General features: G+C 42.4%; 2 protein-coding genes and 1 pseudogene across 8 annotated transcripts; 1 reads left to right on the forward strand and 2 right to left on the reverse strand.

The window, feature by feature from the left end:
* Window positions 1-954: 954 nt before the first annotated feature.
* Window positions 955-9,791, reverse strand: ppm1f (protein phosphatase, Mg2+/Mn2+ dependent, 1F). Of its 6 annotated transcripts, none has more exons than XM_057034264.1 (9): window positions 9,547-9,791; window positions 7,803-8,024; window positions 7,483-7,573; window positions 6,830-6,957; window positions 4,665-4,867; window positions 3,807-3,995; window positions 3,573-3,716; window positions 2,721-2,814; window positions 955-1,875 (listed from the first exon to the last, which is right to left on the reverse strand). In XM_057034264.1, exons 2-9 carry the CDS (start codon window positions 7,897-7,899, stop codon window positions 1,490-1,492), a joined length of 1,332 nt encoding a protein of 443 aa, XP_056890244.1. In that variant the 5' UTR covers window positions 7,900-8,024; window positions 9,547-9,791; the 3' UTR covers window positions 955-1,489. The 6 variants fall into 6 exon arrangements, with proteins under 6 accessions (XP_056890244.1, XP_056890243.1, XP_056890242.1 ...); XM_057034263.1 differs by lacking the exon at window positions 9,547-9,791 and adding an exon at window positions 8,476-8,830; XM_057034262.1 differs by lacking the exon at window positions 9,547-9,791 and adding an exon at window positions 8,613-8,829.
* A 7,688-nt stretch (window positions 9,792-17,479) lies between these two features.
* On the reverse strand, window positions 17,480-18,417 carry LOC130525999 (uncharacterized; annotated as a pseudogene).
* Window positions 18,418-18,935: 518 nt separating this feature from the next.
* LOC130526521 (uncharacterized) lies at window positions 18,936-20,298 on the forward strand. 2 transcript variants are annotated; one of them, XM_057034289.1, is made up of 3 exons: window positions 18,936-19,540; window positions 19,632-19,711; window positions 19,786-20,298. In XM_057034289.1, exons 1-3 carry the CDS (start codon window positions 19,459-19,461, stop codon window positions 19,993-19,995), a joined length of 372 nt encoding a protein of 123 aa, XP_056890269.1. In that variant the 5' UTR covers window positions 18,936-19,458; the 3' UTR covers window positions 19,996-20,298. The 2 variants fall into 2 exon arrangements, with proteins under 2 accessions (XP_056890269.1, XP_056890266.1); XM_057034286.1 differs by having other exon boundaries at window positions 18,936-19,711.
* The last annotated feature ends 3,629 nt before the right edge of the window (window positions 20,299-23,927 follow it).

The raw sequence follows: 23,927 nt of genomic DNA on the forward strand, positions 1-23,927 counted from the left end.
AAGAAGAAATTGGTGAATGCCACAATCTTCGTAAAATGTTCGTAAGTAGGACTTAAGAACAAATTTGTTCGTAAGAACGTTTCGTGAATCTGGCCCATAGATCGGAGATAATCAGCCATTGTTTAGGTACGGATGAGGGTTTGTCATTCCTCCTGGTGAGGGGATCCTGTAGGGGGCAGTAACACCACACGCGCGCGCACACACACACACACAGTGATAAAGAAATGGAGAAAAAATGTTTTTATCAAAATCCTAATTCTTTAAAATAGAGAGAGAAGCATACACCATCTCATTGATCCAGCTACCAACCTGATACCAGACCACTGACTTAGCCACATCTTGCCCAGCGTAACTCAAGTGCAATCAATATGAAGATCGTATTTTTAGGTTATAGCAATTTATGAGCTGATTTTGTTGAATATTTCAAGACAAATGGCACATTTACTCTATTTATGGAGCAGTAATTTGTGAACCATCTGTTTTCAGAAAGGTTTAAAGAGTGAAGCTCTTCAGCTGTTAATATCTATGACGCTTATTTACGATTTCTTTATTACCTTTTTATGAATAAAAAATAGAAAAACCCCGCTGAATGACCATTATCTGTGAGAAATCCCAACTTGTAAATAACAACATGATAGCCAATTATATATATGAATGGAGCCAGACAAACCTGTTCAGCTCCAGAAACTGGCTTGTCTCAAAGGATGACGAGCTTACTCCACTTTAAGTCAGATAAAACTGAGGTAATCACATTAGACCAGTCATCAGACTGCTTGGTTTGAAGCAAATATATGGAAAATACTGTAATAATGAGGGAAAAAGGGAAAAAAAGTCACAATGCATTTGGCAAAACATACCAAATGATACAAAATTGTACTGAAAACCATTGCATCCCTCCTTATAGTAATTTAAAACTTCAATGTGGTGCTAATATGATTCAAATTTCGTACACAATTTAAATTTAAAGAAACTTTATTTGTCTACTCAGGGCAAAAGTCAATGCAACAACAAACAAAATAGATGTAGACTAAATGCCAGACATTTATGTGCAAAACAGAAGTTTGAAAATTTGTTAAATACATTTCTGTAAAAAAAACTTTTATAGAAAAACAGATCAAATTAAATCAGAGATAAAGGAGAAATGCTAAAACTTTTTTTAAGCTTAATTTAAAGCAAAAGAGTGAAGAATACTGCACGCACTGCTGTTGCCAACATCAACACACTTTGTGCACTGCCCTCTTTAAGCAATCATCAGTTAATAAATGCTCAGTTCAGTCCCAAACAGACTACAGATCTGGAACTGTAGCAGTTCAATCTGGTCTTGAGTTATTCAGATCTTGCTTGAAAACCGACCTCACCAAATGAATGCCTTTTTTCTAGAAAGTGCACACGCAGCTGTATACATGTGGCATTACTTGACAACACCTGAGAACAACACCACAAATAATTTAGGAGCTTGGCACAGCGGTCTCTGGGTGAGGTGACTTCTTCACTGTTGCAGTTCATCTTGGGATCTGGAGCTCTGCTTCTCACACACCATTCCCGCAGCATTTATTTTAACCAGCAGCTGCTCTGGGGGGCGCAGGAACACCAGAACAACTGTGATGTTGTCAGTGGAGCCGGATGCCTTAGCATGACATACTAAGTGTTGAGCAACTTTCAATCCGTAATCATCCTCCAACTCTTTTGATAAACAATTTTCTGTAGAGTCATTGGGGTGCTGAAGTGCATCTAGGACCAAATTTGGGACCTCTGAAGGTTTGACAGAATCAAAGAACCCATCACACGCGAGAAGGATGTAGTCCTCATCTCCATACAGATGAGTTACCGAACAGTCTGCATCTCCCGATACATAAGGCTTCTGGTCAAAGTCACCTGAAAGAAGCAGTACCATTTAATGTAATCTGTAAACAGACAGTTACAAAATAAAATGGAATAAGTTTTGATTGAAAACAATACAAAATGTCAAATGCCACGCCCACACTGCTACCTGACAACCAGATATACTTAGGTCATCTATTGTAGCAGCAACAACTTGGCCAACTTTGTCATGTCCCATTCATGCTGTACAATTATGAAAGTGTGTAATGATGACAAATTGCTATTGTTACAGTACACTTCACAGAGAACATGAAATTCAATGTAATAGCAACAGTACCAATACTAAGTTAGCATTATCACTGTAAACCAGCAGACGTTAGAATCGCCTGCTACGTTGGTAAGATGACTTGGTGGTAATGGAGTGGTACGAAGTGTTATAGATTTGAGGTGTGAGTACAATCCAAAAGATGTAACAATTTAGTTTTAAAATGAAATGTCCAGGAAGGAACGTGTGGCAATTATTGCCAAGGAAGGATATCTTCTCTCTTCATGACCACTGTAGAACCCAGCTAAATTAAGGCCCTTGAGGACTGGGTTGGGACAACTTTGTATTACATGATGTGTTTTAGTACAACCTCACTGTCTCAGCCAACCACAAAGTGCCATAGGATGTCCATGCCAGTGGAAAAAGATATTTCCTATTTCCCACATTAATCATGCTGGGATGATTTTTTTGAGAACAAGGTGAGAAGACTCTAAAATGAGGGCAGCAAATAAATAAAAACAAAATTGCGACAACAAATTTTACTTTTTGTTCGAAGTATATGGTATCATTGAGTATACAGGTATGTGTATGACCTGCACAGGCGTTTAGTGGTGGTTGATTGCTACTGATTTACCTATAGCTCTGGACACAGCATAGGTTCCATTAACACGCCAGCATCCCATGAAGGTGACACAGCCACCCAGATCCTCAATTCTCTGCTTCTCATCCTAAACAGAGCAAAAGTACAGCTGCTTTAGGATAAAAATCACCTTAAAACCATTTACACGTACTTCTGATTTCACCAGCGATCAGCAGATAAAAGTTCCGGTTTCGTCCCTACTTCAGTCACAATGAATCAATACAAAAATGCTACGACTGTTGGGGAAAAAAACTATATAATGGCAAAGATTCTTTTAAGTTCCAGAAATGGTGGTGTGCCTGTTGACAATGACTAAGGCGCCACTGAAACAGGACAAAAGGTTACACAGTCTCTTCCCCAGTCTCCAGTGGGCCAAGTCTCAGAATTGATAAGAGCCAAATCCGGCACTGCCAAACACAGGCTGTTAAACAGCGTGTTGCTCCCCATCCTGTATCGTGTGAAGCCACTGGACTCTAAAGATGGAATATTTTGGAAAGTGGCAATAGCTGAAACTTAAAAATACCCCCTTCATTTTACCGCTGATTTACTTGGAGTACAAAGTAAAGTGGAAACTCCTTTGACAGTCACTGAACTACATCACGTAGGTTATAAAATTACTAAAGATACAATTTGGCTAATGAACATGATTATCAAAAAGCAACAGCAAAATGATCATGTATAAGCCTTGGTCGGGTTGAATTCATTGCTACCAAGAGTGTTTTAAGTTCTAAATTTTCCACAGTGAATAATGAATATGTTTGATCAAAGATAAAATACTGATACTAATACTGCCAATAACAATAATGGTTGTTGCACTAGTTTGATACATTTGCGAAATATGCTTACCTCTCTGTCAGGTTTATGGGGGTCCATGAGGGTTACCACCTGTCCTTTTCTGACCAGTATTGCTTGACAATCTCCCAGCCAGGCCACAGTGAGCTCCTGACCACAGATCAGGGCAGCAACACCTGTAGTGCCACTACGCAGATGCTGCCAAACACACAAACACACACCTACAGCAAGAGTGTGCATGTATATACAGTATAAAGTGAAGGCTGTGTGTTACGGCTGCTTCCATACCTCTCTCTTAGCTTTGACCTTAAACATATCATCTGTGTGCTTGAAGGCAGTTTTTAAAGCTGTAGCAGCATCACTCTGCAGGCTCTCTTGGCGACCTAAAGCAACATGAAGGTGTGTGGCAGCATAGATGGCAGCATCTGCTCCCCCATGACCGTCAAACACAGCGTAGTAGGCACGCTGTAGCTCATCCTAGGCCAGAGTGCAAGTCACACACAAAATTAAAACAATGACCGCTATATCTAATTAATATAATATAGAATTAATGCTGCTAATTATTTAAAGCACAATAATTGCAATTGAATTGTGTTTGCAAGTTTCCTTGTTTCACCGAGGCTTGATCTTACGGACATCTTCCCAGGCAAATTACAGGAGTTGGGCTGGGATACTGATCATGACTACCATAGTTTGGTGATTTGCTCATTATCAGGCCTCAACTGTTCAATAATTTGGCTGTATGCAAGCCCGTGCTTCCATTCTACATTTGCACCACAACTTTTCGCATCTTTACCTAACGTTGTTAAACTTACTGACTTAATGTTTGGAAACTTGACCGAATAAATTCCAAAAAAATCTTTCAAACATGGAAAAATATATTATTTTGCAGGTATGGAAATGGGGAAGCATAAACTAGGCTTAAGCCAGTAATACCTTCCAAAATCACAAATCACATCACAAAAAAAAATAACGTGTCTAAAATGTGTGCGTGCATGTGTATGTATATCTATCTGTCTATCTATACTGTATATATATTTGTCTAGGCAACTGATGGAATGAGTAAACAACTATTTCTTAATTCTCATTTCTTAAACAACTATTTCGAAAGACACAGCAGTTAATCATGCAGAGACATGTTGAGACCTGAATTCCAAAGAGCTGGTTAAATTCAGCCAGGGCCACGTGTTTGTCCTCCATCTTCCTCCTCTTGTTTTTGATGGCATGAACGGAGCAGCGGAGGAACACAGACGGGGCAGATGGGGTTTTAGGGAGGTTTTGATACCAAATAAGGGCAGTATTGATCAGCTTGTTCAGGAAGACATGTTGGACTGCTGCCGACTCAAGCACTAGAAGACGATAATGATAAAAAACAAGAAAACAGAGTGGAACCTTATTTTTTTTAAATTAAAGAGTCAGTGTAGCGTATTGCACGATACAACTTAACATTAGAGGCTATTATGGGGTTCTATTTTCAGTATTACTAAAGATGCTTCCAATTTCAGGAACAAGAACTCATGAAAGGATTTGTATTTATGGAGGTTTGCACATTACTGCATGATTTCAGGTTGCTCCAGTTACTGCCTTATATACAACAGTTAGTTTCAACAAAGTAATTTTTTTTGGACAGAGCTATTCTACAGTATGAGGGCTAATACACAACACACTGGGGAGTACTGGGCAATACATCACAATAGGCTGTGGTTTACACTCATCATAGCTCAGGGGGTTTCTTAGGCCCGACACCAAGCAGACATAAACCGGGCGTGATGTATTGCTTTTATAAAATGGTTACCAACTATTTAAATAAGCAAACACAATCATGTTATTATTATTATATATATTTTTTTTTTAAATGGTACTGTGAGGTCACCCAAAAACAATATAAACAAAAAAAAATGAAGGCCTACATTGTCATTACACTGGCAATTTGGAAATGTATATTTTCTTACCATTAATGTTGGCTTAAATTGATTGTTGGAGAAAAAGCTAAACAGGCTGTCCAAACAGCTGCTACACCATCACCAAATGCATTGATTGTAGAATCATTCGGGGTCTTTAATGGGCACTTAAGATCATTTAACTCGATAGATTTTTCTGAGGTGTCACCTTTAATTCAAAGATTACCACGTCTCATCAAGACCCAATCCCACCACGCTTAATGAAACATGTTTTACTACTGATTGGCAGTTCTGTTCTTGACCAGATCAATTGTTCTTTAACAGGGGGTAAAAGCATCTTAATATCCCAATAAACCGCTCTGCTCTCAGATTACTGGTTTTCTTGTGGTTGCCAGAATCTTTAAATGTAGAGTGGGAGGCTGAGCATTTAGCCATCACCCCCCTGCTGTGGAACCAGCTCCATGTCAAGGCACAGGAGACCTCTCGGTTTATAAGATTATACTTAAAACACTGCTGTTACATAAGTTACAGGCATTATTATAATCACACCAATGATCATCTTGACAACAGAATCATCTAATTCTTGGGTTACCATTGTACTTATTTTGCCATCGGCCAAGGCTGCCGGGGTACAGAAACATGATCACCTGACAGGTTTCTGTCAGCCTGATGGTTTATGGCCGCCTCACCTTGCTGTGCCTCTCCTCTAGGTCAGTGATGACGTCATTACCACATTTACTTGTGTACCTTTTTTGTGCTTCTCTAACCCTCCCGTTTCTATCTACAGGTATTGCCGAACTCCTAGCTGTGCACTGACTTACCAGCTCGTCTCTTTTCTGACAGCTTACTGTAATTAATGTATTTACACAACGTGTTCTCTCCCCTACCTGTCCTCCCCCTTCTCCTCCCTCTCTACCTAGCCGGCCATAAACCAGAGGGTCCCCCCATATGAGCCAAGTTATGCTCAAATTTCTTCTTGTTAAAGGGGAGTTTTTCCTTGCTACTGTTGTTTGCTGGGGGTCAGGCCCTGGGATTCTGTAAAGTGCTCAGAAAAATTTTTGATTGTAAATTCGTTCTTGAATCAGCATCACGGCAGTCACCACTCCAAAATACAATATATATGGTTCATTTGATTGCTACCACACAGCAGAGTGTCAAAACAAATCAGCTTCCTCTTCAAGGTCTGTGAAATTCCAAGCGAAATCTCGCACATGCAAGCTTGCTGTCCACATGCTCTCCTAAGTTGACTCAAAACCAAGCTATCAGGGTGTGTTAGTCGAATTACATTCAGACTTGTCTGGGCCCATTTAAGTCGAGCTGAGGTGTCCACGTGATTCTACGTAATGCAACGCTCAGGTTTTCTTACGGATATTCTTTTTGAAAAGATTCTATAATAATTGATATGCTTACAGATTACTTGTTCCTCTCCCTGGTTGACCTCAGCTGCCTGAGGACAGTTGAAAGGTGAAAGGTCATCTTGCTGCAGCTGTGACAGGGCCACCTGGCAGAGAAGGGCACTAAGGACTGTTGGAGAACCCCTGAACCAATAAAAATCCACAGAAATAAAAGCTGTGTTAAGACTTACAATTTTACACACATCAATAAAATATGCAAAATGTAAATGGGACAACGGATCCTAGAAAACAAGGGAATATGAAATTATCGTCATTACTTCTTTTCCTTTCAAAATGACCTTTCTATTGCAAAGTGGGCTTTGTAAACAGGATGCAAGTTGAACAATGATGTTTTTACTAACAGGATATGAAGACTTCCTGACAGGAACAACTAAAAAAACATGTTTTCCATCCTAACAAGGAGAGCTGCTCATTACCTAAAACAATGATTTTTCTTTTAAGGTAACTGCAAACAGAACTATTTTGTCTGATCACTGTGAAGCTTGACAGAAGTCATTCACAATGAAAGTTAATGCAAGGAGAAACATCCAGATATGCAAAAGTTTCCAATGGCAACAGATCACTCTGCCCATTCACTGCAGTGTAGTGTAGTCAAATATTAGATTTTATTAGTCCTTTTTAGATCCCACCTGTTTCATGATTCTTTACCTCTCATTGCACACCTTACTGAAAAAACTTGTTTCTGGTTTCAGAAAAGGATCTATCACATCACCATCACTTACAGACACACATGGTTGATCTATGACGAAAAATAAAGATAAGTACTTTTTCGCAAAAGTAATAATGTGAAATTGTTTAAATTCTTTTAACTTGTACACATTCCACTACTTTCAATTTTATAATCAGAATGGTTATTTCAACACATAACTTTATGCATTACTATGTTGGTCCTTATTATGGAAGGCCTTTTCTCCAACATTGCATTAAAAATACAAGAATTGAATGTGATTTCAGCCTCCCATTTGTACCTTGTAGCCAGCACCTTGAGGCCCATCTCGAGGCTCTCTCCTTGCAACTCCTCTCGGGAGACTTTACAACTAAGGGGACTGACAGGCAGTGCTGCATCTTCTTCCAGTGGAGCTGGGAATTCCTCCACAAATCTTCCCAGAAAACTCATGCACTCTTCCTCATTCATGTTTCAGAAGCAGTAGATTCAGCACACACGGGTCCAGTGAGCTGTGGTTTGGAATCTGACAGGATCGTATGCAAGTAATAGAAAACACATTAAACAAAAAATACCCCTGGACAATGAATTTAAACCAATCAAAGAATCAAGAATCTAATCAATCATTAAACTTTAAAACAAATCTTGTAACTTGGTAGAAGCTGACATCAGTAATTTAAATTTTAGATTTTATTGAGACATAGTATAAGTGTATAGCTGAAATTATGTTATTAGAAAAGTAAATGCCTTTCAAACTCTACCAAAGGTCACAGTAACTCTTTTAATTAGCTATTTGGGCTGCCAAAAAAGGTAATTTTAACATTTTGGACATTTACAGAATAACGCATCTTAAATTAATAATAAACAGATTGTTAAACACATTTCAATGATAACAGTCAATTGAAACACACCGGTTGGTCTAAATTTTCAAATATCTATTATTATATAGTTTATGGTAGCAAGAAATTATCAGTTACCTGAGATTCGGAATAAAATATAAATTAATAACAAACATTAAAACAAGCAGCAAAAACTCCTGACTCGACCGTGATACGTCGAGACACATAAAAACTGTTGACGGGAATTTCTTAAATATTTTCTTTGTTTGTCTTACCCGAGGCTAGCTAACGTGTTCGCTGTCTTAACATTCCGCCTACACAAACGACACGCCCGATTACCAGAAGAATGAACGCGCTTCAATGAAAATGCACAAGTCTGCGCCGTTTGGAACGCTGGAAACATAAAAACATTACTTTATGTCCGTCACAAAACTCGTTTCATATATTATTAATAACGATACGATCTCTTCCAAAGTCAGCCCGAAGTGCGCCCAGCGCAGTCTCGGCTTTGCGCATGCGCCAAATAACAACGTAGCTGGATCTATGAAGCGCCTCAGAATTTGAACTATGAGCCCTGTTGGCCAAACTTGGTACTGCATGGACGGCATCGGTCACGCGCTTCCATTGGGCCCACCAAATTATTTTCCATAGTCTAACTTGGCAAAAGAGACGTCTATAACTCAGGCAATAAATGGTTTGTGGCTACATAAATCTATTATCAAGATTATTAAAATCACCCCTATTTAAAACATTGTGTTCCCTTTTTCAATTTCTCTTTTCACCTGAGTTCTGGCGTATTATTTTCGACAATGTGAACGCGCATCGAGGGCATAATCCAGCCGGGTTTTCTATCCCACTGAATGCATTTTCAGCCTGGTAGGACAGAAAACCCGGCAGTATCGTGGCCCTCGAGGCCTGACTTTGACATACAGTAGCGGATCGAGGCCCGCGGATATGTGCTATTATTAAGATGTGCTATTATTTAAAATTTTACAAATGTTAACTGACTCATTTGTCCTAGTCAACTAGCGTTTTTTAACGTAATAATTTTGCTAGCAGGCAGTTGCAGCTGTGGCGTTCCCCTTAAAAGGAGACTGTGCTGCACTGGCTGCTCTTTCTTGTTGTCGAGCTTTTGGGTGCCACGCCACAGCTCACTTGGTCCTCCTAATTTGATTGCTGTGCGGTCGGGCTGTGCTATCCCATGCGTACCTGGGTCTGCTGTCATCAGAGCTGGGGAGCCGTGGGTGTCTTTGGTTCGTCGGCTGTTTGGCCCTGCTAGCGGGAACGCTGTGGTGGCTCGGTGTGCGTCTCCACTTTAGAGATTTCTTTCCCTTACCTGACGGTACGTAGCGGCTGCTTTTAGCCTCACCATATGGGAAATTGTCAGCAACCTAAAATTGCTTTCTCTCTTAACAGGAGAAATTGTTACAGGTGCCGGCTCTAGTGCGCTTTCCCCCCGTTGCTGTTGGCCGGCTGCTGTTTTGCCCTCCGCATCGCGTTTATCGCGTATGCTCCCGACTGTCACTCCTGTCTACCTCTGCGAGGTATCATCGTGTGTGTGAGTGAACTGCGCCTCTAGGCGGGCGAGGATTGCCTTTATTTTGGTTTAACGTTTTGTTGCGGGGAGAGGGATTTGGGGTTGATTTGTGATCGTTGTTTGTGTGGGTTATTTTTGCATGTTTATTTGGGTTTGATTAAGTCTGCTCTTTGCTCGTGTGGGTTATTTTTGCATGTTATTTGGATTTGATTGTGTTATTTGCGTGCTGTGTGGGTTATTTTTGTATGTTTATTTGGGTTCTATTATTGTGTACGTTTTCTGTTATTTTCTAAGTGGTGCCGAGCCTACCCTGTGGGGTGCAGGTGTTTTAAAGATAACTGTTAAATCTTGAATATGAATTTAATATCTGCACGATGGGTGTGTGAGTATTTTAGCAATTGTTAGCGGATATCCGGAAATAAAAGTGTTAATTTTACACATTAAAGCAGTCTCTTATCCTCATTAGAAAACACTTGTGCGGCCTTGATAATAATACTCCAGGTGGAATTCCTGGGGTGTCGTTGTCGATTTAGAGAGGAGATATTCTGGGCCCCGCCACATTCGGAAACAAACTTTTTTTATTTTACACTCAAAGATATTCTAAGATTCGGCATTAAGAGCTCAATAACTCCAGAGGAACACTCATTTTTCAAAGAAGACACCACCTTGTCTTAATTGATTCATCATTGGAGCTATTTCATGATTACCACCTCATACAGAAACAACACTATTTCATATTAGTTCTTTTGCTGGGTTTTTATTAAAGTATTATACATTCTAAATTATTTAAACACTGCCTCATTCTAACAGTCACTGCAGCAGCTTGGACACAATCAGTGAAATGTATTTTCCCCCAAAAAATAACTTTATAAAATAAAAAGCTTATTACTAAAACAATTAAAGTCAAGTAACAATTTTCACACCATGATATAATGGCATATATTCTCAAGATGTCATCAAATTGTAAGAACAAAAACAATGCTGGCTGAGTATGCTTTTTATTACCCCCTTTATTTTGAAATAGTTTAAGATGACCATAATTCACCCCTTTCTGAAAAGAATTATAAACTTCACATTGATTTTACCATGGCTGGAGTCTGGAGGTGGATGTTTTAATTCAATTTTATTTATATAGCATCTCTTACAATAGTTGGATTGCATTACCTCTCGTGTGTCACTGCCAATCCGCGTGTTCTTTAAATGAAGACTTCAAGTAAACAAATGTTGCCAATTTCAAAATGTATTTAGCACATAGAATCAATTCAAGATACAAATATTAGAGCTCCGGGCCAGTTCATAACCCGAGCAACAACAGAGTCAATTGTCAGGGCATGAAGTCTGACAACCTAACTATCCCTTGACCCAGTCTTTTATAGAAAGACATATGTTAATTATTGATGCTAATTCAGTCCAATCTAGTCCTTCTTCTTGGGTGACCTCATCTTCTTCCAGCCTCATTTGGTGTTGGTGCAGTCCTTCTTCTCCATTGTCTTCTCAGATGGCCAGATCCTGTCCAGGAACTTATCAATCACCAGTAAATTATGCTGTTACGTTTTACGATGGGGGTCTACCATTTCCTGTGTGCCTGGCTCCAACTGTCTAAGCAGTATTCATGTCAAAGAAGGGTCAACTGACTTGCTTATGTGTATTCCTACTAAAGATTATATACTATCCCTAACTTCTGAACTAACTGTAACATAAAACAAAAACATATAGTATAACACATGCTAATAAGATAAAAGATGCTAACAAGATAAAATAATTCTCTTCACAATCAAATTGTTTCTAAGCGCTTTACAGAATCCCAGGGCCTAACCCCAAACAAGCAACAGTGGCAAGGAAAAACTCCCCTTTAACAGGAAGAAACCTTGAGCAGGACCAGGCTCATGTAGGGGGACCCTCCTGCTAATGTAGAGAGAGGAGAAGGGGGGAGGACAGGTAGAGGATAGAATAGAGAGGAGAGGAGATGTGATGAGATGTAGAGGAGAGGGGGGAAGAGGTGAGGTAGAGGAGAGAATAGACATAGATCATAGAGAATACATACAAAAATACATTAAGTAAATTGTGCTGCCGGTGGAGTTAGGTTGAGTGGGTCAGCAGGGCCGAAGGTCAGTATGCAGCTCTGAAGGCGGTGATACCTGTAGATGAGTACAGAAAGGGGGGGGGAAGCAGAAAAACTACACAAGAAATAGCATCACTAGTCTACTTGATGAGGAGGGAGGAGAGGAGAGGAGAGGAAACCATGACCCAGTGGGGTGACAGAGGCCTGTCAGGTGATCATGTTTCTGGACCCCGGCAGCCTTGGCCTATAACAGCATTGCTAAGATGTTAACCTAATGATTAGACGACCCCCTAATTATGATAATTTGTCTGTCTATGGTAGTAACTGGGACTACACTATTAATGACAATAAGCTTTTTCAAAGAGGTAGTTTTAAGCCTAATTTTAAAAGTAGAAATGGAGTCAGCCTCCCATACCTGGACAGGGAGCTGGTTCCACAGCAGGGGGACCTGGTAGCTAAATGCTCAACCCCCTATTCTACTTCAAGAGACTCTGGGGACCACAAGTAGACCAGCATTCTGAGAGCAGAGCGGTCTATTGGGCTGGTAAGGTGTCACTAGCTCCTCCAGGTAGGATGGAGCTAGGCCTCTGAGGACCTTGTAGGTCAGAAGAAGGATTTTGAAAGTTATTCTAAATTTAACAGGCAGCCAATGAAGAGACGCCAGTACAGGAGTAATGTGATCTCTTTTGTCAATACCTGTCAGAAATCTAGCTGCAGCATTTTGGATCAGCTGGAGGCTTCTTAAAGAGGTGTTTGGACACCCTGATGATAAAGAATTACAATAGTCCAGCCTGGAAGTAACAAATGCATGGACTAACTTTTCAGAATCTTGCCGTGTAAGTAGTTTCCTTATCCTTGTGATGTTTCTCAGGTGAAAAAAAGCACTTCTAGAGACTGTTTTAATGTGTGAGTTGAAGGAGAAATTTTGATCAAAAGTTACTCCAAGATTCCTCACAGAGAGACTAGATGTTAAAAAGATACCATCTGGAGTGATCATGTGATCTAATCTATCCCTGAGAGGTTCAGGACCAAACACCATGACCTCAGTTTTTCCAGAGTTAAGGGGGAGGAAATTTGAAGATATCCAGGACTTTATGTCTTCAAGACAGGTCTGAAGCTTCACTAACTTCTCTGTCTCCTCTGGTTTCATGGATAAATATAGCTGAGTGTCATCAGCATAACAATGAAAATTTATCCCATGCTGCCGAATAATGTTTCCTAAGGGAAGCATGTACAGGTGAAAAGGATTGGTCCAAGTACAGAACCTTGTGGAACTCCATGGCTAACCCTACTGTATGAAGAGGGAACACCATGGACATGAGCAAACTGGTATCTATCAGATAAATATGATCTAAACCAGTCTAATGCTGTCCCTTTAATCCCAATCATATGTTCCAGTCTCTATAACAGGATGCTGTGATCAACTGTATCAAAAGCAGCACTGAGGTCCAGCAGAACCAGCATAGAAACCAGTCCATGATGTGAAGCTATAAGAAGATCATTAGTAACTTTAATAAGTGCTGTTTCTGTGCTGTGATGAGCTCTAAAGCCTGACTGAAGCATCTCAAACAGGCTGTTCCTCTGCAGGTGCTCCTGTAACTGAGTCCCCACAACCTTCTCAAGAATTTTAGAGATAAAAGGAAGGTTGGATATCGGCCTATAATTTGCTAGTATGTCCGGATCTAGTGATGGTTTTTTAAGCAACGTCTTAATCACTGCCACCTTGTAGGGCCGGGGTACATAACCTGTCATTAAAGAACAACTGATCTGGTCCAGGATAGATCTGTCTATCGTTGGTAAAAGATCCTTCAACAGGTGTGTTGGGATGGGATCTAAAAGACACATGGCGGACTTGGATTTCTGAATTGTCGAAGACACCTCAGAAAAATATATATGGCTGAAGGAGTTTAAGGGCTCATTGGAGAACCTGTATGTTCCCACAGTCAGCAAATCTGGTGATGGTCCAGTTGTTGGGATGGCCTGGTTAGCTTTTTCTCTGATAGCTCAAACTTTATCAGTGGAGAAGCTCATGAAATCTTCACCACTAAGGGAAGAAGGGATATGTGGATCTAAAACACTTTGACTCTTGGTTAATTTGGCCACAGTGCTGAAAAGTGCTGTTCTTGTTTTCTTCAATTAAAGAAGAAAAATAAGCTGTCCTAGCCTTATGAAGGGACTTTTTGTAAACTACTAGACAGTCTTTCCAGGCTACATGATAGCTATCTATTTTACAAGAATACCACTTCCTTTCTAGTCTTCACACTTTCTACTTGAGGGTCCTGATATGTGAATTATACCAGGGGTCACACCTCCTCTGATTTATTATTTTCTTTTTTGGGGGGCAACAGAATCAAGCGTGGTTCGCAGTGAGGTTGCTGCACCTTCAGCAATAGAGTCAACCTCAGCAGGGCTAAGATTATAATGATAGATCCCTGGGGAAACACACAGTGGTCCTGGGATTAGCACAGGGATCACTTCCTTAAACTTAGCTACAGCATTATCTGAAAGACATCTGCTATAGTAAGACTGTGCTCTGAGCATAGAAGAATCCTTAATCATAAATGTAAAAGTGATCAAAGAATGGTCTGACAGGAGTGCATTCTGAGGGAACACTGACACATGTTCTACCTCAACACCATAAGTCAGAACTAGATCTAGGGTGTAGAGGTCTGTGCGTCCTTCCAGGGATATGCCTCCCCAGACCATCACTGACCAACCACCAAGCCGGTCATGCTGTTGGTTATGTTGCAGGCAGCAAAACGTTCTCCACAGCATCTCCAGACCCTTTCACGTCTGTCAAATGTGCTCAGGTTGAACCTGCTCTCATCGGCGAAGAGCACAGAGCGCCAGTGGCGTAGTTGCCAATTCTGGTGGTCTATGGCAAATGCCAATCGAGCTCTACAGTGCCGGGCAGTGAGCACAGGGCCCACTACAGGATGTCGGGCCCTTAGGCCACCCTCATGGAGCCTGTTTCTGATTGTTTGGTCACAAATATTCACACCAGTGGCCACCAGTGGAGATAATTTTGTAGGGCTCTGGCAGTGCTCATCCTGTTCCTCCTTGCACAAAGGAGCAGATACTGATCCTGCTGAGGGTTTAAGGACCTTCTGCGGCCCTGTCCTGTGACGGGTGCAATTTAGACCCAAAAGCAGCACTCTGGAAAGCTGGGATCGTTGGTAATGACCTTTATTAGTACACGGCAAACAAGAACTCTGGCAGACAAGGAAACACAGGAAACAGTTCGTTCTTCAGGCTCAGGACCCACACAAAGTCTATGGGTTTCAGGCTCGGGGATTGGGTTGAGCAGAGCCAGAATGCGGAACCGAGGGGGAGGACGAGAAACCTTGGAACTGTACAGTTCTGTTTACAGCGGGCAGGAGTGACAAAAAGGGGCTTCCAGGAGATGAGGCCGACGATTTAGCAGAGCAGACTGGGGATAAGCAGCAGCAATGTCGGGACCAGGTGAAAGGAACCAGAAAACGCTAAGGAAGAAGTCGTGGTCAGGGACGGAAGGCTGGTGAGTTTACCGGGAGTGTTGAATTGCAATACCTCTCGTATGTCACTGCCAATCCGCGTGTTCTTTAAATGAAGACTTCAAGTAAAGAAATGTTGCCAATTTCAAAATGTATTTAGCACATAGAATCAATTCAAGATACAAATACAACAGAGCTCTGGGCCAGTTCATAACCCTACAAACAACAGAGTCAATTGTCAGGGCATGAAGTCTGACAACCTAACTATCCCTTGACCCAGTCTTTTATAGAGCAACATATGTAAATTATTGATGCTAATTTAGTCCAATCCAGTCCTTCTTCTTGGGTGACCTCATCTTCTTCTTCCAGCCTCATTTGGTGTTGGTGCAGTCCTTCTTCTCCATTGTCTTCCCAAATGGCCAGGTCAGAGGTCATATTCCCGTCCAGGAACTTATCAATCACCAGTAAATTATGCTGTTACGTTTTACGATGAGGGTCTACCATTTCTGGCTCCAACTGTCTAAACAGTATTCATGTCAAGGAAGGGTCAACTGACTTGCTTATGTGTATTCCTACTAAAGATTATATACTATGTTACTATAACTGTAACATAAAACAAAAACATATAGTATAACATGCTAATAAGATAAAAGATGCTAACAAGATAAAATTATTCTCTTCAATCCCCCTTTTGGCCTAGCCCAAGCTAGGCCAATATAACAATTCACTGACCGCTCCCTTTGCTGTAATCAAGAATAATAGAAGTTTAATCATGGTGCCATCTTCTTTAGATGTTCCCGGATCTGTCCAAGCGTTCTCTGTGAATTATCTGCTGGGGTACATTGATTCCAGTGATACTAGAGTTAGGGTTAATGTGTTAGGGTGTTAGTATGTTAGGATGTTAGGGTTAACATGTGATGTTCACTCTACAGCTTCAAAGGGACCAGTCCACCTGTGCTCTGACCACTTTCACTTGATGACTCTCAGAAGAACCCACTCAGCTGTGTGTGGAATTCCTGGATCCTCACTGACTGTTGTTACAGAGGTTGCCTGTTGGGAGAAAACTGAGAGAGTCGTTTTTAGTTGAACAAAATAAGATTTAAACTTGCTGGGCTGGCCTATGGATTTTCTGCTCCTGGTCCCGGAAAGAGAACACCCCTCTCGAGCTCAAAGGGGGTGAATCCTGTTCGGGAGCTAACAGAGCTTCGTACTGACATCAAGGCTACTGGAAGCGCCTGTGTCCATTTCATTCCACTGTGAGCACATATGTTGCCAATTTTGCTCTTCAGTGTTTGATTCATTCTTTCTACCTGCGTCTAACGCCTTCTCTACTTCTTGTAAATCTTTATTCTTAAAATGAGTTCTATTATCAGACCTAATTTGTTTGGGGAAACCGTGTGTCGGATTAATCAAAAATTTAATAACACTTTTTGCATCTTCTGCTTTTACGGGAACCGCCTCTGGGCAGCCAGTGTATGCATCCACTGCCACCAAGAGGTATCGGAACCCATTGACTCGGTCTATCATGTCAGTGAAATCTATAATTTTTCTTGCCCTGTCATGGGGGCAACTGGAAACTTGCCCTCATGTGGTCGAATTGTTGATTTTACATTAAAGTGTTTGCATATTGAACATTCTCTGCATCATTCGTGGTTTCCTGCAGTGTGTCAGGCCGTGGGCATCTTCCAGAACAGCATCTAACAGACCGGGCGGGAGAACAGGTCTTCCGTCTGGGCCCCGCCAAATTCCTTCAACTTTCACAGCCCCCCTTTTCCTTCCAAACTGTTTTTTCATGTGGAGACGCTTCTTCTTGATCACAACCAAGTCTTTCCCTGTCGTATCTTGGTGAAATTTCCTGAACTGTTTTCTCTACTAACAACAAATTGTAAATTGGTTTATAACCTGCCGCCTTCTATGCTGCCTGATCTGCCGCATCATTACCTTTTACCTCTAATGGTTCTCCTTGCTGTGACCTTTGCACTTTACGACTGCGACCTCTGCTGGTTCCATGAGTGCCTGTGTCAGTTGCCTCATCTCTGCCTCATTTTTATAAGAGAGCCTGATGCTGTGTTAAAACCTGCCCGCGGAAGGGGAACCATTGACAAAGTTCTAAGTGAATCGCTCCCACTACATATGCTAAATCTGTATAGATGGTCACTCTCTTTCCCTTTGATATTTCTAATGCTCTAATAACTGCCTTCAATTCTGCAAGTTGTGCTGACTCTTTACCTGTTAGGTTTCCTGTTTCCACTTCCTCAAAATCTTCTTCCGATTTTCTATTGAATATTCAGCTTTCAGCCCCTCCTGTGGGTGTCTGAAACAACAGCCATCTGTGATTAGTATTTCATCTGGATCCTTTAACGGCTCCGCCTTGAGGTCTACTCTGATTTTTTCACCTTTCTTCACTTTCTCCTCACATCTGTGTGGTTCGCCCTCTCCTATACCATCTGCCATATTGATCCCTTCATATGTGTATGTTATATGTGGTGCCGTTAAAATCTTGTCCATCCTGGTCTGTCTAAGTGAGGTCATGGTGAATGCTGCTGAGCTGACCAGTGATACCACACTCTGTGTTGTAAGAATTGTCAGAGCGTAACCATCACTAAACGTGCTGTTTTTTGTAAAAGTTTTGCTACACCTGCTACATGCCTTACACATTGTGCCTGCCTGTTTTCAATGGGGCCCAGCATTATATTTGCATACATTAAAACTTTCCTTTCACCCCCTTTTTTCTGAAAGAGAACACCATTTACTGTATGTTCTCCTCCAGAAACATCCAAAAAGAAAGTATCTTTATATTCCGGAATGGCAAAACATGCAGATGTCGTGAGTGCCTGTTTAAGAGCAATTAACACTTTCTCTCCCTCAGTTGTCCATGTTAGCCGGGCTGCCAAATCACGCATTCCCTGTTCATTCACCATTGCACGTAGGGGCGTAGTCACTTCTGAATATGTAGGAATAAAATGTCTACTATAGCTCGTGAGACCCAGAAATGACAACATTTCCTTTACAGTCTCTCATACCACTCATTTTGTTCAGCAAAGTTGACCTGTGCAGCCACACCTTCAGGCCCAACACACAAACACGGTGATGTAATCATCCAAAAATTTCCCTATAACTTTTCTCTAAATGCAACCTGATACACCTCATTATTCCCACGGTTGTAAAATAGAGTGCCATGATAGGGATCAACTGGCGGGCAAAGGGTCTCAGCATCGACAACCAGGGCCTCCAGCTCTGAAACAATGCCACAACACCGACACCAGGTGAGGTCTCAGGCTCAAGTTCTCCCCAATAAATGTCTGCCCACACCCCCTGTTCTGGAGAGGGTGTCACACTCATCAGCATTTGTCCCTTCACACCTTGGTGTGGAATACAGCAATTCAGTTTCATTCCATTAGGAAATTGCACCACCAGACCTTTGTCTCCACACAGAATAGCTGCTCCTGTCCTCACCAGGAGATCTCATCCCAACAGGTTGATAGGGCAAAGTGGTGAAATGACAAAGGGGTGCAACATAGTCTGTCCGGCAAAACAAGTCACTAATGGCACAGAAAACGGCAGTCTCTCCGGTCTCCCTGAGAACCCCACAAGCTCGACGGTGTCAGATGAAATCAGCTCCGGTGTTAAATTCCATGAGATAGTGGAATAGCGGGCTCCTGAGTCAACCAAGAAAGAATGTCCTCTTCCCTGCACTGTCACGCGGACGAGGGGATCTGCCAGTGCCTTGTCCGTGGGGGCCCCTGGGCCCCATCAGTGCAACTCATCGTAGTGCCAGTTTCCCACTGGGAATTGGCCTTGTGGAGCAACCTCAGGATTTGGAGCACGATATTGAGGTCTTCCCCCTCCTCTGTTTCCTCTGTTAGGCTGGGGGAAGAAAGGAGGCTTTGGGCCAGGTCCGAATGTTGGAGCATTGCCGATGTGGCAGGGCGTGGCCTGCCCTCCGCACAGGTGCCATATGGAGGTAATGCCTTAATTGGTGGACGGGGAGGAAAGGTTTATATAAGGCACTGGCCAGCTGGCTTTAGTTGTTTTCCCCCTTTGAAGGTATGGCGGGGTTGCAGCTTATCTGGGTGGTTCGACCAGCTGAACCTGTTTCACGGAACGAGCATGCTGTTTGGCAGTGCCAAGGTAAAAGCACGGCATGCTAATGCATATTACCTCTGGTGGTCACGACGTACAGTGCAACAGTGCTTGAACGTGTGCTTGCGGCTTGTTGCAGAAGGTTGGTGCTTCCTCCCGCCATCCTTCCGTCTAGAGCGCTTTGCCGTACGGGCGCGCGTGCTAGTTTGCACTGGGCAGGTAAGGGGCAGCAATGCGCGTCACTGACTCCCCCACTCCATTGATAAATGGTAATGGGGCTGTTCTTGCTGCAGTTGGCTGCCGGCTGGTGTCAGTGGGTTGCGTTGCCCCAGCGGGAACCCCTCACGGAGTGGTGGCGCCACCAAATACAGTCGGCACAGATTACCTCGCCTACTGGACCCACTGCTGCTTTGGCTCAGTCCTTTAGTTCGGGACTCTCTCCTGTTCGCTCTCGCTCTCTCCCCTCGCTCCCCTTCGCTCGGAGAAATGGCGCTGAGACTTAGTGGTACCGCCGAGGCGACTACGGAGCTATTGCCTTCATTTTAGACTCTTAACAGTGTGTAAATTGTATCATCAACTTACATTTACTCTTTAGGTTTTGGAGGGCGTTTTCATCACACCCCTCTTGTGTGGTTTTTCTTGCAGTAGCACGGGTGTTTTTAGTTTGTTTATCTCCCCTAATTGAGTTTTACCTGCCAGTGGGGTCCCAGCCCTGTCCACCCCTTTTGTTAATTTAACTTTTGTACAGCTGAGTTATTTTTTTGTTGAGTATTGGATTTAATAAAATTGTAGCACATAACCCTTAATCCCGTCTCTGCCTCTGGAATCGAAACTTATCTGTGTGTGCCTGTTCACTGGTTAATTCCTGGGGTGAAATTCCCCAGGTGGCTTTGTCGTCAACCGTTACACCTCCCACCCCGCCACACCTAGTACATCCGGATAGTTGCGATTTGGGCAGTCCCTTCGCCAATGACCATACCCTTTGCAGGCGTGACACTGATCTCGGCCTAAGTACCCGCCTATCAAGCCGTATCCCTGCCCGCCGCGTCTCCCACACATGCCTCCCCTTGGACTGACCCAATACGGGTTTATCGGAGCAAAATCTTGCTGCGGACCTAACGGATCTGGCTGCACCTGCCGAGGAAACTGCTGAACCATCTGTTTTTCTTTTCGTTTATCATTAAGCTTTTTCCGTGCCTCATCTAACTGCATTTTTAGGAGCTGTTCCTACGCTGTCATCACCCCCTCTTTCTTTCCCTGTTTAGCTTTAAATGTGTTGATGTGGTGAGAGAGATGTCTCTCCCTGACATCTGCTGTACTGCCTGGAAGGTCAGGATTTCCTTCCATGGCTTCTTTCACCAATTGTGGAAGTCCTAAAATTATGGCCTGACGGAACAAAGTGGTGTGTAAATTATCTGAGCCAGGATGGCACCCTGTGGCACACATCCATTCCTCTTTACACCTCGTAAGGAATCCATGTGCCGACTCCCTTTCCTCCCACTTAAATCTTAAGTTCTGCATTGCTCCTGGAGATACTGGAAATATCTGTCTCATAGCTTCACCAACGTTGGTTGCACAAGGCCCAAAACGTGCAGCATTAGGTCTGTCTTTAATGCCTGCTGCTACCTCAACTTTATCCAAATCCCAGAGAGACACTTGTCTCCCTAAAATTCCTCTAAAGTCTTCCATCGCCAACTGCATGCTCTGTGTTAAACTAAAAAGGCTGGACATCCACTTGCCGCCTCCCTCTGCAGATGGGGGCATCTTATCCACCAAACAATTAATGTCTGTGATAGCAAATGGAACATATACTGGTTCCTGTCCTCCTCTTTTCTGTATCAGAGGGGCCTGTAGCTGCAGTCTTCCTGAAACGGGCCCCTTACTCCTTGTGTGTATTCCTATTTGATTCACCTCATTGTTTATGGCCCCTGCCAACGGTAAACCTCTATACTCACACTTCCCCTGATTCTGAGTCAAAATTTTCCATACTTGAACCTGGATCTTTTTCATATAATTTGGTCTGAGATTCATCAGGCTCCTGAAGCTCCAATTCCCCAATAAATGTAGCTGGAAGTTTGAGGGTGTCTGTCTTACTCTCACTCTCCTCTTTATCACTGCCATAAATCAGTCTTGCCTTCTCCTCCCTGTGCTCAGCCCTGGCAAATCCTCCTGAGGGATCAGCTCTTTTCACTTGTTTTGTTGATTGCTAAGTGTTTTAAAGACATTTAATGTAGATTTTTGACTGTCCTGTTTTTTAAATATAGTTTGTTGGGAGATTTTAGGGCAAACCACCTGAGCTTCCTCTCTAAATTCATTTTTTCCTAACTTATCTTCAACCTCTTCCTGTCCCTGTTTAATCCTGCTGACCTGTCTCAAGTTCCCACACCGTCTCATGTAACTCCTGCATTTCTTCATTTCTGTCCACATCTAGCTGACCACTATTAATAGTCAAAACTGGCAATTGATATGGGGGTGGGGAAGAGGTAGTAGGTAATGATGGGTAAAGAGTGGTGTTAAGTGTCAATGTCTGGTTTGGATCTTCTAATGAAGGCTTGTCTACATTGGGCACTCGTGTGACCCCCCCCCTAGATCTGCAATAGTGCACTGCTGCACCTGCCACAGCCACAACATGTATCCTTCGACGCTTATCTTCTAACTCCTTACCCTGTTTTTGCCACGATTTTCCTGCTATAAAACCTAATTTTGGATTATCAAGATGATCCTGTAATATGGTGTGAGTTTCTGACTCCCACTTACACAATGCTTCAGCTAAATTAACCTTCACCTCTGGAGGGAGAAGTATCTTTTGCTTCTGAGCTTCCTTCCACAACTTTTTTATTGCATCCAATTCTCTTTCCCTGTCCTCTTCTTGCATGCCACTCACCACCTGATCAAGAGTCCACTTCCACTGTTCTTCCACAGACCGAGGGTAGGGAGAACATTCTCCCTGATCTCAACACGCTTTGCCACATTCTAGTTCCATCTTTAACTATGCTCCCAAGTGAGATTGAATGTGAATGACTCCAACGGTCAACTCAATGCCTCAGTGAAACAAGCTTCTAGACCAAACTTCGTTGATCCGATTCCACTCTGGGGGTTAATTCCCAAGGACAAAGAGCCTTTTAATTCACGTTCACTCTGGCACTTTTCCAACCCACACAAAAACACAAATCTCGGGAGTCAGGAGTGTCCGTCCCGTCAACTGCGCTCTGAGTCCCAACCCAAATCTTTTTCATATACAGTGCTGTGTATACAGCAATACAGCACTGTACTAGTTCCGGTTTACTCTAACCGTCTATTCCCCGTTTTATCAACAGTATTTCTGGCCTCTAATGTCTATTCCCTGTTTTCTCAACAGTACTTCCGGCCTCTAACCGTCTATTCCCTGTTTTCTCAACAGTACTTCCGGCCTCTAACCGTCTATTTTCCGGACTCGAACCGTAATTCCTGCAGTCGTTTCAATATTTTCTATATTTGTATCTGGAATTTATAACTAGGACACTTCAATTGACAGTGACGACAAATTTTTTGGAAATTGCAAATGTGCAGAGCTTTGATTAAACAGGTGTCTGCTTACCTTTTATTAGGGATCCCTTTGTCGTCAGTTGTCCTCCGAAGTGACCGTTGTTGAATTCTTTGCCTCAGATGACTTCTGTCTTCATCACATCGGGGTCACCAAATTGTTGGATTGCAATACCTCTCGTGTGTCACTGCCAATCCGCGTGTTCTTTAAATGTAGACTTCAAGTAAACAAATGTTGCCAATTTCAAAATGTATTTAGCACATAGAATCAATTCAAGATACAAATACAACAGAGCTCTGGGCCAGTTCATAACCCTACAAACAACAGAGTCAATTGTCAGGGCATGAAGTCTGACAACCTAACTATCCCTTGACCCAGTCTTTTATAGAGCAACATATGTAAATTACTGATGCTAATTTAGTCCTATCCAGTCCTTCTTCTTGGGTGACCTCATCTTCTTCTTCCAGCCTTGTTTGGTGTTGGTGCAGTCTTTCTTCTCCATTGTCTTCCCAAATGGCCAGGTCAGAGGTCATATTCCTGTCCAGGAACTTATCAATCACCAGTAAATTATGCTGTCACGTTTACGATGAGGGTCTACCATTTCCTGTCTGCCTGGCTCCAACTGTCTAAACAGTATTCATGTCAAGGAAGGGTCAACTGACTTGCTTATGTGTATTCCTACTAAAGATTATATACTATCCCTAACTTCTAAACTAACTAACATAAAACAAAAACATATAGTATAAGACATGCTAATAAGATAAAAGATGCTAACAAGGTAAAATAATTCTCTTCAGGAGACAGGCAGGTCAGAGGCAAACAGGTTCGGCAACAGGAGGTCAGGCAGGTAATAAGTGCTGGAGAGTCTTGCATGGAAACACAGAAGAACAATCTGGCAAAGAGTGAGAGTGC

Source organism: Takifugu flavidus, chromosome 5, assembly GCF_003711565.1.
Source record: "Takifugu flavidus isolate HTHZ2018 chromosome 5, ASM371156v2, whole genome shotgun sequence".
Taxonomy (NCBI): domain Eukaryota; kingdom Metazoa; phylum Chordata; class Actinopteri; order Tetraodontiformes; family Tetraodontidae; genus Takifugu; species Takifugu flavidus.

Bases quoted from the DNA above. Each gene is read 5' to 3' on its own strand.
- LOC130526521 (XM_057034286.1), top strand. From the start codon at position 19,088: ATGTCCTCTTCCCTGCACTGTCACGCGGACGAGGGGATCTGCCAGTGC. The intron at 19,712-19,785 runs GTAAGGGGCAGC...TTCTTGCTGCAG, and splicing joins TGCTAGTTTGCACTGGGCAG to TTGGCTGCCGGCTGGTGTCA.
- ppm1f (XM_057034264.1), bottom strand. From the start codon at position 7,899: ATGCAGCACTGCCTGTCAGTCCCCTTAGTTGTAAAGTCTCCCGAGAGG. The intron at 6,958-7,482 runs GTAAAGAATCAT...TTATTGGTTCAG, and splicing joins AGTAAGGTGTGCAATGAGAG to GGGTTCTCCAACAGTCCTTA. The intron at 3,717-3,806 runs GTATGGAAGCAG...TGTGTTTGGCAG, and splicing joins AGGTCAAAGCTAAGAGAGAG to CATCTGCGTAGTGGCACTAC.